At 44.4% G+C, this 14,897-nt stretch overlaps 1 protein-coding gene across 1 annotated transcript in view; it reads left to right on the top strand.

Moving 5' to 3' along the window:
* MEX3C (mex-3 RNA binding family member C) overlaps nt 1-5,965 on the top strand; it is a 30,916-nt gene extending 24,951 nt beyond the window's left edge. Inside the window, exon 2 of the mRNA XM_083575584.1 lies at nt 2,488-5,965. Coding sequence (XP_083431710.1) covers nt 2,488-3,716 — 1,229 coding nt within the window. The 3' untranslated portion in view covers nt 3,717-5,965. The remainder of the gene's footprint in view (nt 1-2,487) is intronic.
* The last annotated feature ends 8,932 nt before the right edge of the window (nt 5,966-14,897 follow it).

The raw sequence follows: 14,897 nt of genomic DNA, 5'->3' as shown, positions 1-14,897 counted from the left end.
GTCACTTTAAGGAAAAACTTTTTAATGGTCTTGTTGTGTTGGCTTTTCACATAATAGATTGGGACTTGGCATTTTTCAGTGGCATTCCAAACCGCATGCATTTCTCCTGATGAGAAACCTAAAGCCACTAAATAGGGTGTCTTCAGCTTGGGAGGCTTAATTCTGTACTGTACTGTACTGTACTGTACTGTATATGCAATGTTTTAATAGTAAAACCCTGCATGTTTCTACTCAGATGTAAGTCCCATTGAGTTCAACAGAAATGTCTTCTTTTTGGCAATCTCTGTTCCGAAAATTCACAAATTCCAATTTCAAGTAAACCCTTTGCCTAACTTTTCTAAACCAAGCTAAGTGGGTAAACTTTGTCAAATATAGTGTATCCCACACTATTCACCCTATTATATTTCTGCACACCCTGAATTTTTTACTTTTTAAAATTTATTTGCCACCTCAGTTGGAGTTGTAAAATACTAAGTTGCCCTCCAATTCTGTAATCTTCAGATGGTATTATATCCTCAGTGTATCTTAGAATAATTCTTACTGGTGATGGCAATAATGGAAATGTGCGCAGTGATTCTCATCTCAACAATTTCCATCCAGTTCCCTTCAGAACCCTACCACATTTGAAAGAAACATACTCTGTGCTGGAAATGCACTCACTCTGTCATTACCCTGTTCATTTTTGCTTAATTTTAAAGGATTTAAATGTTTTTTGTATAGAACTTTATAATGATTTTCCTTTAAAGCAGTAGGAATTGAGATATTAGAGTCTTTTATGAAAATAGCTTCACCACCCCACAATAATTATTCCATCTAGCTTTTAAACTTATCTATATTTGCTTTTCTTTCCTCAATCATTATGCTCCAATATATTTTAGAGAATTATTCTTTAGAGTTCTGTAATTATGAAGTTAATTTTTCAAGCCTTGTTGTCTATTAATTTCATTTTGCCTTATAAGGTCTTCTAGCAGGCACATTAATTGAAAACATTCAAACCATTGAATTCTATTATTCCATCTTGTGCAAATTATCAAATACTGCAAGACTTACCATCTTTTTTTGGGGGGGGGAGTGATATTTAATAAAAACTGGGCTATGAAATTGTAAATGTTATTGTTGAATATAGTTAAAATATATATGCCACCAAGCAATATCTGCACTCAACTAGAACTGAACGTTTTTCCAGTTAATAAGAAAAGATTATATCATATAATTAACAGAGATATCAGATGACCATCTAGTGTAGTTATACCTTTATTAACACCTTTAATAAGATCTCCAGACCATGTTTATTCTTTTATCAATAGTAACTCTTAAGAAGGCAGCACCATACTATTATTGGACCGAACTTTGTTTATTTATTTCAGTGAGTCGTCTTTGGGTGTGCTTTTTGTTGCTCAGTCATATGTGATTATGTTGTACTTTCTGCTTCTGTTGCCCTTATATGGGTTTTACTCATTTTATTGTAAACAGCTTTGATATTCTTTGATGAAAAGCAGCATATTGAAGAAAATTAAACCTCTTGTTCAGTTAAATAACCTTCATGTAGCTTCTGTTTAATTGCTATATACGGAATGGAATGAAACTGTCTGCTACACCATTGATCAATGTGTTTTTGGCTTCAGCTAATTACTTGGAAAAGATTTCTTTGAAAACCTAACTGCACTGGCTTTAGAGGTTCTTTTGCACTCCTCGGAGGAACAGAACAAATACAGAAGTCAACAACTTTTGTTAGCTTTAAGACAATGATTTGGAAGAGGCTTGTAAATAGTCCCTAGCCAGGCATGGAGGCTTTTCAAAAAGTTAGCTGTCTTTTTCAAATTGCAGCTTGGTATGGATGGGTAGGTTGCTAAAGGTTTCTGTGAGTTTAGTTGTGAGTTCCACGCAGGTTGTGACTTAACTGCCATGCTTCCTAAGCACTTGTTCTCAACAGCAATCTTCTTTAATTGGGTAATTGCTGTTTTCACTGTAATGGTGTGATTTTGCACTGATCTAACAGTGGGGAGAGGGATGCGGGTGGCACTGTGGGTTAAACCACAGAGCCTAGGACTTGCCCATCAGAAGGTCGGCGGTTCGAATCCCTGCAACGGGGTGAGCTCCCGTCGCTCGGTCCCTGCTCCTGCCAACCTAGCAGTTCGAAAGCACATCAAAGTGCAAGTAGATAAATAGGTACCACTCCAGCAGGAAGGTAAATGGCGTTTCCGTGCACTGCTCTGGTTCACCAGAAGTGGCTTAGTCATGCTGGCCACATGACCCAGAAGCTGTACGCCGGCTCCCTCAGCCAGTAAAGCGAGATGAGGGCCGCAACCCCAGAGTCGGTCACGACTGGACCTAATGGTCAGGAGACCCTTAACCTTTACCTAACCGTGGGGAGAGGGAGATGTTGAGGATCAGAGTGTCAGCACAAAGCGATTTTTGCTTCTTGCATCTTTTTTCCCATTCAAGATTCTTCACTAAAGCACTTTTATTTGTGCTTTCTCCACGCAGGTTGCAAAATAAAGGCATTGAGAGCCAAGACAAATACCTACATCAAGACCCCTGTCCGCGGAGAAGAACCCATTTTTGTCGTCACTGGGCGCAAAGAAGATGTAGCCATGGCCAAAAGGGAAATTCTTTCTGCTGCTGAACACTTCTCCATGATTAGAGCTTCACGCAACAAAAATGGCCCAGCACTGGGAGGACTGTCTTGTAACCCCAACCTACCAGGCCAAACTACAGTCCAGGTCAGGGTGCCTTACCGTGTTGTGGGGCTGGTGGTTGGCCCCAAAGGCGCTACAATCAAGCGGATCCAGCAGCAGACCCACACCTACATAGTTACTCCCAGTAGAGACAAGGAGCCAGTCTTTGAGGTTACCGGTATGCCTGAAAACGTAGATCGTGCTCGTGAAGAGATAGAAATGCACATCGCCATGCGCACTGGAAACTACATTGAACTGAACGAAGAAAACGATTTCCATTATAACGGTACGGACGTGAGCTTTGAAGGAGGGAACCTGGGATCTGCCTGGCTTACTTCCAACCCAGTACCTCCTCCAAGCCGCACTAGGATGATTTCTAATTACAGAAACGACAGCTCCAGTTCTTTAGGAAGCGGCTCCACTGATTCCTACTTTGGAAGCAATAGGCTGGCTGACTTCAGCCCCACAAGTCCATTCAGCACAGGCAACTTTTGGTTTGGAGAAACGTTGCCTTCTGTAGGTGCGGAGGACATTGCAGTTGACTCTCCTGCGTACGACTCCTTGCCGACGCCTTCTCAAACCATCTGGACACCCTTTGAACCCGTTAACCCGCTCTCCAGTTTTGGTAACGAACCTGCTAGTAACGTGAAGGCTCCACGGAGAGGGAGTCAGCCATCTACTCCTCGCCTGTCGCCTACATTTCCCGAAACCTTGGAACATCCGCTGGCAAGGAGAGTCCGAAGCGATCCACCCAGTACAGTCAGCCAAGTTGGCCTTCCGATCTACATCCCTGCTTTTTCCAATGGTACCAACAGCTACTCTTCTTCCAATGGTGGCTCCACATCTAGTTCCCCTCCAGAGTTGAGAAGGAAGCATGACTGCGTGATATGCTTTGAGAACGAAGTAATCGCTGCCCTGGTTCCGTGTGGCCACAACCTATTCTGCATGGAATGTGCCAACAAGATCTGTGAAAAAGACGTACCCACGTGTCCAGTTTGCCAGACAGCTGTTACTCAGGCGATTCAAATTCACTCTTAAATATATAGAGATATTATATATGGACTTTTTAAACTCTTAATGGCTTGGATGTAATGGTACCCCCTAAGTAAACTTATAATGAACTCAGACTGTTATTGGGCTTTCTTGAGATTAGGCTAATGTTGTTTGAAAGGCATGTACTCTCTTTTTTTCTTTTTCTTTTTTGGAAAAGGTCTGTACAGTTTAACACTAAGCCTAGCCAGTCTTTGTCCATTTTGGTTGCAGCTGTGGCACCTGTAGCAAAGTTCTGGAATGAAGTTGTGAGGCGATAGGAGGGTCGGGAACAGTTTCAGAACAGAATGGAACGTGAGGCTTCGCAGGTCATGACAGCAAAAGCCTGACACAGCCCTGAATGTAGAAACTGTCGGTTTATAAGAGGGAAGGGTACAAAGGATTATCAATGTATCAAACACACTTCCAATGCTGCCTTCTTTACACTGCCAGTTTTTCAAAACAGGTTTGGGGGCGCTTTCTCCCCCCCCTCCCCCCTTACAACATAGGCTTAACTTACCTAATGTTGCAAATAATTTTATGATGCACAATTTGATTTCCTGGCATTCAGCAAGTAGCGTAGCGGTAACTTTTATTAATGTGATCATTGTTCATAAGGGGACAGAGGACAGGGCAAAATGATATGAATCGACTGCCACCTCCTCCAATATGCAAATGGGGCATCTTAAGAGAATCAGGAATGTGCGGGTCTTCCATTGCTGAAGCGTGGGAAAGTCTGCCTTGCCCCGATCAGTGCTAAGGGACGCGGGGGGCTCCCAACACAAGCAGAGAGTCCGTCCCCCCCCCACAAGTAGCTAGCCTCCCCTTTCGTTTCAAGGGAGGGAGTCGGTCTTGCGTTTTGTATCTGTAGATTGGCTCACCCCATTGAGAGCAGGGGGACCCCTCTGCTTGCACTGGAGCTCTCTGTTTGACCCACACCACACATGGAATCCATGTGAAGAGCTGTGGTGTTCCGAGCAGCCCACCAATGTCCCTTCCTTCCCCCTCCCACCTTCCCCCCCCATCTGCTTCAGAGGAGGGGGCGTCTGGTGGAAGGACAGCTGTCGGGTCATTGCACCCTTTGTATCTGACAGCGAGGATGCTAACATTCCATTGGCTAGTTTGATCAAGCTGTTCTTAAATTAACTATTTTAGAGAATATCAGAGTTCAAAAAATGTGAATCATTTTTATGTTTCAACCATAACTTGCACATTATGTGAAGCATGTATTTTATTTTTAGTAATGTAAAAAGGGGGGGACGATGACAGAGAAGCAGTCAACATTCATGCTCTTGTATCATTCATGAGAGCAGCTGCGACTGTGGCCCAGCGAGGGGTTTATCTCATTTCAAAGCCACCCATCTTCCCCTTTGCAAGTCAATACGAACTTCTCCCCCGTTCCTTTCCTTTGTGTTTTCTTTACATTTCAACCTGTGGATGTTTTCTTGCTTCTTCATACTCAGAATGTTCCCAAATCTGTGCTGGCATTTGAAAAAAAGAACACTCAGAGGTTCTGGTGGATTTCTTTATTTTTTTATTTCTCTCTTTTCTTTTCCTTTTGGAGCAATACCTTCCCGAGTTGAAACCAGATTCCCCGCTCCCCTCAGTATAGCAAATTCTATGTGTATTGAACAAGTAAATATACAGAAATCTTTATTTTTTATTTCCACTTGAAAGGGTTACATTTCGTATTAAAAAAAAAAGTTTACAGATAACGGTTTTTATTTTATGATTTTTTTCAGTATAAAAGTTGCCTTGATGGCATATTATTATTATAATATTATTATATTATGAAATGCATAACTTTAACGCTAACAGCTTGTAGGATAGTTTAAATGTCAGTATTGAAACCTTAATCTTTAGCTGCAGTCTTGTAGATATGAACAATCTCGTTCACCGAGCATGTATTTTGTACTCTTGCATTGTACACTGCAACTAATAAGCCAAGGAGTCGACAGACATTAGGTGCGTGTACCGTTTCTATAAACCACAGACTCAAGAATGACAAAGCTCTCAATATAGTTTAGTATTTGCTAATTTTACTACACTCTTTTTGTTATGTATATGTAGGGAGGTCATAGGGATTATAAATTCAATTTGAGTAAATTTAAAAAAAAACAAACCATATATTTTATGATAAAGGGCCTTTAACTTATGGTGGCCAAAGCACTGATATTATATATTTGCTGTAAAGAGAATTATAAGAGTTTTATTTTTCTGATATTAAAAGTTACTTAATAAAGACTTGTTTCCATTAACTTGAATGTTTTCTTGACTTCACTCTTTTCATGGTTTGCATGTCGCCTCGTGTTAAAGGACATATTGGTAACCTGTAACTGAAGAATTCATGGAGGGTAACTGGTGCACTGAGAAGAAAACGAGGGAGGCAAGCAAAGAAAACGTCTCCAGCTTACACTGTTACCTTGTGCGCACACACCCCAATTCAGGGCCATTTACTTCCCAATGCCAGGGTCAGCTCAAGACATATTGGCACTCAGGTGAACCACAAAATGGTGCCTCCTGCCAGGGAAGAGGGGCTGAGTGAAGATCTACATCAGAAACAAGAGGGAAATACAGATCTGCATTGGGAACACAGTGGGAGGAGACCAGTATAGTGGTACCTTGGGTTAAGTCCTCAATTTCTTCTGGAGGTCCGTTCTTAACCTGAAACTGTTCTTAACCTGAAGCACCACTTTAGCTAATGGGGCCTCCTGCCGCCGCTGCACGATTTCTGTTCTCATCCTGAAGCAAAGTTCTTAACCCGAGGTACTATTTCTGGGTTAGCGAAGTCTGTAACCTGAAGCGTATGTAACCCGAGGTACCACTGTAGTGCCTATTCAACAAGAGGTCTCCAAGGTGCCTGCTGCAGCCATTGCTGCCACCATGGCAGCAGCGGCAGTAGGAAGTAAATTTTTTGGAGGCGGCAGGAGCTGCTGCCGCTGTGGATCCTGCCACCTGAGGCGGTCACCTTGCCTCATTCGGCCCTGCCAAATGCCCTCGGAATAGAAAACCAGGTGGCACTCGTTGCTCCTTTGGGGCTGTAAGCAGCATTCTGGCACCAAGGCGGAAAGCAGACTTACCCACTTTATAACGTTGCCAGGAAACTGATTTCTCGCACAACGGACCTGGTACAGCCAGATATCTCAACAATGTGTTTGAACCACAGCTGGGCGGATTGTGCGAAGGAAGCGCTGTTGTGGAAGACGGTCGCCATTTTGGCGTGGGATTCAGTTGTATTATCAGCAAATTCAGACTGCCCAATCATAGTCCCGTTTGGGAGGGCTTGCGCAAGAAACCCGCTTTCCCCAAAGACTGGAAATTTTTGTGAGAAGGAAATTGATAGGGGAAGCAGTGGTAAGTGTGAAATGGCCCCACTTCAACACAGTAATGCTTCAACCAGTGTTGGTTGGGGTTACACTCCCCTTGTAGACTCAGGCTTGTAGTTTGAATGTTCTGGATTTCTCCAGCTTTCAGTGCTGGCCAGGAATGTCTTTGCACAATTACAGCTCATGCAGCAACTGTGCCCTTGCAGTGTTGGATATGGCCATGGCTATGGGGAGGCGCTGTGGGTTAAACCACAGAGCCTAGGACTTGCTGATCAGAAGGTCGGCGGTTCAAATCCCCACGACGGGTTGAGCTCCCGTTGCTCGGTCCCTGCTCCTGCCAACCTAGCAGTTCGAAAGCACGTCAAAGTGCAAGTAGATAAATAGGTACCGCTCCGGCGGGAAGGTAAACGGCGTTTCTGTGCGCTGCTCTGGTTTGCCAGAAGCAGCTTAGTCATGCTGGCCACATGACCTGGAAGCTGTACGCCGGCTCCCTCGGCCAGTAAAACGAGATGAGTGCCGCAACCCCAGAGTCGGTCACGACTGGACCTAATGGTCAGGGGTCCCTTTACATGCATGCCTTAGTTACATCCTACCTGGACTACTGTAATGTGCTCTTAAGTGGGACTTCCTTTGCAAAGTGTTCAGAAGCTTCAGCTGGTCCAGAATGCTGTATCCAGATTCCTAAGATCCTCAGTTGAGCATCTTTTCTCACTCCCATCGATATCAGAGACACATTTTGTGGTGACACACAAGATCTGCAAGTGACCTGATTTTCATTTTCTTCCAAGACTTATTTTCCCTGTGTATGTGTTGTGGCATGTGGAGATGAGCAACGCATTTCAAACAGGACTTGGGAAATCACTCAGATGTTCATGAATTGCCATATTTGATACTGCTGCTGCTAAGGCAACGCACAGCTCTCTTTTGTAACAGCTTATATTCAAAGCAGTTGAGACTAATTACCTTTTAGCAACGTTTTGCTTTATCTCAGCTGTGGAAGAGGAATATTAAGTCAGATTCAAGTTCTTTCAGGCTTTTAAAACTGCAAACTGGAGAAACATGTCTTTGCATGCACACATTGTCTTTTTCGAAAGAAAAGGCAACTGATCTAGACTAACGAAATCTACCGGCTGCTCCATACTCATTATGTATTAAATTTCTATACAACCCTTCATGCAAGGATCACAGAGCGGTTTATACTAAAACAACACAAAAATACACAAAGTAATAAAAACAATGCACTTGCACACACACAGTTTAAAAGGATATAGATAGTTGAATGAACGAAGAGCCTAGGAGAAGGGATTTGCCTAGAGATGACTCACTTGTGTAGGTAGAAACCAGTGTATAGGAAATTGTATCTGATACAGTGGTACCTCAGGTTAAGTACTTAATTCGTTCCGGAGGTCTGTTCTTAACCTGAAACTGTTCTTAACCTGAACTACCACTTTAGCTAATGGGGTCATGCCGCCGGAGCACGATTTCTGTTCTCATCCTGAAGCAAAGTTCTTAACCTGAAGCACTATTTCTGGGTTAGCAGAGTGTGTAACCTGAAGTGTATGTAACCTGAAGTGTATGTAACCCGAGGTACCACTGTAGTTGTCATGTGTGTGTTTGTGCATATTTGTTGAAATGTTAACAGTGCAATGCTCTGTCTACTCACAAGTAAGTCCCACATGAGTCCAGTGTGATTTAGGGTGCTTTGACACAAAAATTTGTTGTGGAATCATGCATGTGTGCACATTTGTGGGGTTTTCTTTGCAGAGACCACAACAAAAAGTTATCCCATATTCCCCACACACATTTGATTCATATTTACCATTTTTTGTTTTTATTTATTTACTGGATTTTTAGCCCCAAATAGCTGTAGGGCACCAGGGTGGTGTGCTAGACCTTTGATTCACTCATGCCTGGACGCAGCAGAATGGACCTTCTTCAGAGGCAGCTTCCCTGGGGCATTTGAATGAATTGCACAGATTTGCATGCAGCAGGCTCTCTTCAACACAGGGCATTGTGTGTGTGTGTGTGTGTGTGTGTGTGTGTGTGTGTGTTTACAATGTACTGGAAGGGCTGAAACATATGGGATTTGGCATAATTTAGGTTCAAATCGGGTGGCGCTGTGGGTTAAACCACAGAGCCTAGGGCTTGCCGATCAGAAGGTCGGCGGTTCGAATCCCTGTGACAGGGTGAGCTCCCGTCGCTCGGTCCCAGCTCCTGCCCATCTATCTACCAGTTCGAAAGCACGTCAAAGTGCAAGTAGATAAATAGGTACAACTCCGGCGGGAAGGTAAACGGCGTTTCCATGCATTGCTCTGGTTCGCCAGAAGCGGCTTAGTCATGCTGGCCACACGACCCGGAAGCTGTACGCCGGCTCCCTCGGCCAATAAAGCGAGATGAGCACCACAACCCCAGAGTCACTCATGACTGGACCTAACGGTCAGGGGTCTCTTTACCTTTAATCTGGCTGCAGGGACCTTTTATCTGTGATTGGAGCCACAGCAGTGCTGAGTTATAGTTGTACCTCGGGTTACAAACGCTTCAGGTTACAAACACTTTGGTAACACCACTAACCTGGAAGTAGTACCTTGAGTTGAGAATTTTGCCCCAGGATGAGAACACAAATCATGTGCCAGTGGCAGGAGGCCCCATTAGCGAAACCGTGCCTCAGGTTAAGAACGGTTTCGGGTTAAGAACAGACCTCCAGAATGAATTAAGTTTGTAGCCTGAGGTACCACTGTACTTCGAACCTTTTCCTCTATGACATTTCCTCGGTCTGAATCCTGCTCTTCTACACCCCAGCTACTATTACCCCAGCTGGAAGGGACGGTGGAGAGCAATACAAACAGTGCCTATTTTGTTCCTTGCCACTTGGCGCAGCCTCTTTTAAAAACCTGTTAGTGCAAGTTGTTATTCTTCAGGTTTCAGTTGGCTATCCCTCATCTGCAGAAGTGCCAAATCCAATTACACCTTTCCATTCACAGAAAGGCTTTTGATCCAGAGACTAATGGAAAAGGATTTTCACCAATTTACCCTATAGGCCTTCCGCCCCGCCCCCCACCCTCCATCTGCTCCAGGACCAGGGCGGCTGGGGACCCTTCCAGTTCTGCACTGAAGGCATTGGGGGAAGGTGTTAGGGGAAATAGAAATTGGCAAAAATCACCTCCCCTGGCTTGTTATCAGAGACCCATTGCCTGAAAGGATTGGGAATCCATTGCATACCTGCAATTTCAGGTTCTGCAGTTACAGCTGATTGGGCGCAAGAAGCCCACTTGCCCCAAAGGAACAGACTTTATGTGATAAGGAAAAATGACAGGGAAAAGTATGGGATGACGTCATCTAAACTCCCCACAAGCGAAGAATTAATACTTGCATCCAACATCTAATCTCTCCAGAAACAAATGTTTATGACTCCTCAAAGTCCACTTTTCTGCGTACCAAAGGACTCTCCTTTTGTAAAGGGCACAATTGCATTGTGTGTCTAGTGCCCATGCAGGCAAATGTATGCAGATGAAGAATAAGGCCTTAGGCCTTTGCTGCGGTTGGAGGATGGATGGCAGCTAACAGATTGAGATTGAATCCTGACAAGAAGTACTGTTTTGGGGGGACAGGGCTAGTGGGTGTGGGGGACTCCCTGGTCCTGAATGGGGCAACTGTGCCCCTGAAGGACCAGATGCGCAGCCTAGGAGTCATTTTGGACTCACAGCTGTCCATGGAGGCGCAGGTTAATTCTGTGTCCAGGGCAGCTGTCTACCAGCTCCATCTGGTACGCTACCTGCCCTCAGACTGTCTCACCAGAGTGGTGCATGCTCTATCTCTCGCTTGGAGTACCGCAATGCGCTGTACATGGGGCTACCTTTGAAGGTGACCTGGAAACTGCAACTAATCCAGAATGCAGCAGCTAGGCTGGTGACTGGGAGTGGCCGAGACCATATAACATGGGTCCTGAAAGACCTACATTGGCTCCCAGCACGTTTCTGAGCATAATTCAAAGTGTTGGTGCTGACCTTTAAAGCTCTAAACGGCCTTGGTCCTGTATACCTGTATACCTGAAGGAGCATCTCCACCCCCATCGTTCAGCCCAGACACTGAGGTCCAGCTCTGAGGGCCTTCTGGTGGTTCCCTCACTGTGAGAAGTGAGGTTACAGGGAACCAGGCAGAGGGCCTTCTTGGTAGTGGCGCCTGCCCTGTGGAATGCCCTCCCATCAGATGTCAAGGAAATAAACAACTATCTGACTTTTAGAAGACATCTGAAAGCAGCCCTGTTTAGGGAAGTTTTTAATGTTTGATATGCTAGTATGTTTTTAATATTCTGTTGGGAGCCACCCAGAGTGGCTGGGAAAAGTCAGCCAGATGGGCGGGGTATTAATAATAATAATAATAATAATAATAATAATAATAATAATAATAATAAATAATTCCACACACTACAGACCCTCAAGTCTATGGTGAACTCTTGCTCATGTATAATTGGGCAACCATATTTGAAAAAAATGTTTGAACTGAAGGCACATGCCAACTGGTTTTTTAAATCTATGGAAGGCAGACTATGCCTTTAAAGTACATTCGCCATCCTTCCAAGAGATTTTGTCAATGTAGTTTGCACCTCGTAGTTACAATTCCCAGCAACTCTTAAACTTACAGTGCCCAGAATTCTTTGAAGCAGGAAATGGGCTTTGACTGTGCTTTAAAGGTCTAATAGGTCTAATATTTCCTAAAGGTTATTTTCATCTGTTGTGTTTCTGTCCGGCTCTTACAAAAGAGGCTTCCAGTGATCTCTTAATCCCAATGAGTGCTATACCTGCCTTGCTGAAGAAATTCTACAGCATCTGTAGCTTCCAGACCATTTACTAGTCCCAAGGCAATAGTATTTTGAATTCAGGCAGGTGTACCTGAGGACAGAATGTACAGTGAGAACCATCGTACATCAAACAACTCCCATAATTGGTTAGCATGACCACATCTCCAGTGTCATGGAGTCGGACACTGGTTTTCTTCCTATCTTGCTTTGTCCAAGCACACTGCTGTTCTGAGTATATTTCCTGTTAAGAATACAACAGAAGTTGGAAATGGAGATGAGTCAGCCAACTTGGGCCTTGTTTTTCAAGGTGTGGCTATTGCTGTTCCAGAAAGGCCAGCGTCCTTGAAAACAGTCCGTGGGATAATTTCACCAGTGACTCACCTGTACTGCAAATAAAAGAGCCCAAAGGTAATAATTAATGGTATATTGCAACATCTGGATAATTGTCTGCTTTTGTGGCTGATGTGAATGGCGGGAGGGGATCGCAAGGCTACAAAGACTTCAGAGGACTGCTCATTGTTAAAATTAATATTCAAGGTCTACTTGACACTGCAAATTTAAGAAGTAGCTATCTAGTACAGTACTTAGGGTGGTGAAACCTTTGCTGATGCTTGGTGGTGTCATTAGAAAATATTTAGCTGCTCAGGGGGCAGTTGGACAGTCCAGCTTCTTCTGAGGGAAGAGCACATTGTCAGTTTGGCTTGGCTGGGAAGAAAACCTCCAACACAGGCAGATTGGAAACTCAGGAGAGGATCTCAAGACCTATGGAAATAAAGAGAAAGGGAACTTCTAGGCAACACAGCAGAAGGATGAGAACACAGCAACTTGCAAAAAGGATAAGTGGAGAATGAGACTTGCCAGGTAAGGACAGATAGGGAATTGAAAAGAAAAGGTGTTAAATCAGAGAGGGAGCGCTGAAGAAACTTCACAGCATGTAAGATGAAAAGGAGTTGCATGCTAGGGGGCAAGGAAGAGTACTTAGGAAGTTGGGCAAGAGCTGAAGCAGCAAAGGAAAGTGGGACAAAGTAGGCAGTGATCTGAAAAGCAAGAACGGGAGGGAAGAAGTATGTGGTGAAGACAGGAGTGGAAGAAAGGAGGAGCTAAGAACAGAGGAAGGGAGTTATGTGCTGTTAGGAAGTGAGCAAGCAAGGGAGAGTTGGAAGACTGGACGAGGGAGCCAAAGGAGAATAGGGTCGCTACAATTGGAAAAATTCGACCTGTCAAGGGAAGTCGGCTACGTGGGGCTTTTCACTGCAGTTTTGGGAGCTGACCACAGATATTTTTTTTTGTGGAAGTGCTTAGATGTGTGACACACACACCCCTCTCACCAGCAGCCCAAAATACCATCTAGTAAGAGCCAGGCATGTAAAAATCCCAAGAAACTGAACTGCAGAACACAAGCAGTATTGATGTCTAATGGGCATGCTTGACTTCTGCTGTTTCCCCCAAGCTTTCCAAGTCTCTAATGTACATTGACAGCCAGTGTGGTACAGTGGTCGAGAGTGTTAGACTAGGACCTGAGAGACCAGGGTTCGAATCCTTGCTCGGCCATGAAGCTCACTGGGGAACCTTGGGCCACTCACTGCCTCTCAGACTAACCAACCTCACAGGGCTGTTGTGCGGATTAAATGAGGGGGAGAACCATGTACACCTTGGAAAAAAGGTGGGATATAAATGCAATAAATTTATATTTGCATAGGAGACGCAGCCAACAATTGGAAGAAGAAATGGCATTTGTGCACCCAATACATTAATGTCTTGTCTTAAGGGTCAAACTAGATTCTTGCAAATAGAGCTTTCTTTTTCATGTGAAAAGGATGAAGCAGACACATTTTCTGAGACATTTCCTTCCAAACGTGGAAGAGTGAGGACACCTAGTGGCTACTTGCACTGTCAAAGCCGAGCCAGCTTCTATTCCGGTAGATGCAAGACAGATCCCAAACCCTCTGGACATCCTGGCCATCACTAGCTGGCATATGGCTCACAGGAAACTCTGGGAGACAAGCTAACCTTCACCACAGGTCTCATTGGTCCACTTCATGGCATTAATCTTGCAGCTCTTGACCAAAAGATTTTTATGTGGGCATAAGCTTTCATAATAGGGACGCGGGTGGCGCTGTGGGTTAAACCACAGAGCCTAGGACTTGCCGATTAGAAGGTCGGTGGTTCAAATCCCCGTGATGGGGTGAGCTCCCGTTGCTCGGTCCCTGCTCCTGCCAACCTAGGAGTTTGAAAGCACGTCGTGCAAGTAGATCAATAGGTACCACTCCAGCAGGAAGGCAAACAGCGTTTCCGTACGCTGCTCTAGTCCGCCAAAAGCGGCTTAGTCATGCTGGCCACATGACCTGGAAGCTGTACGCCGGCTCCCTTGGCCAGTAAAGAGAGATGAGCGCCGCAACCCCAGGGTCGGCCACGACTGGACCTAATGGTCAGGGGTCCCTTTACCTTTTTAAGCTTTCATAAGCACAAACCAGCCAATGAAACATGTTTTAACTTTTTTTAAAGGTGCTTGTTCTTTATGTAGTGTGAGACAGACTTGACACAGCTGCACCTTTTAAGGATTTGCAAACTCATGCAACCCACAACTGCCATTTTCCCCACTGAGAACAAAGGTTAAAATTAAAACCACTTGGTACAATCGTATTGAAATCTGCAAAGACTAAATACCTTGGCTGTCATAGACAAAAAACAAGTTATCACAGCAGCTCAACATCTACAGCAGGTAAGGCGTTTTTCATGACCAAATAATGCAGAAGTGGGACTCTTCCCCCAAATATGCATCTCTTACCAATTCCTTTGTGCAGCACAGCAAACTGTTATTTTCAAGCCATGAGTGTATGCTCTAGGGGGCGTTCTTGCTTGTTAAGAAGATCCCAGCAGGCAATTATATACAGCCTATCTCTATATTTTATTTTGCAACAGGAGCGACATCAGCTCCGGAGGTTTTCGAAAATGGGGAGTGTTTTTTTTTCCACTTTGAAAGACCTAGAGCAGAGCTGCTTCTCAGGCAAGAGTTTCACAACCAGGAAGGTGCCAGGACCATAATTACCTCACAATACTACAGCT

Source organism: Podarcis filfolensis (genome assembly GCF_964270895.1).
Source record: "Podarcis filfolensis genome assembly, chromosome: 11".
Taxonomy (NCBI): domain Eukaryota; kingdom Metazoa; phylum Chordata; class Lepidosauria; order Squamata; family Lacertidae; genus Podarcis; species Podarcis filfolensis.
This window is presented reverse-complemented; position numbering and strand designations above follow the sequence as displayed.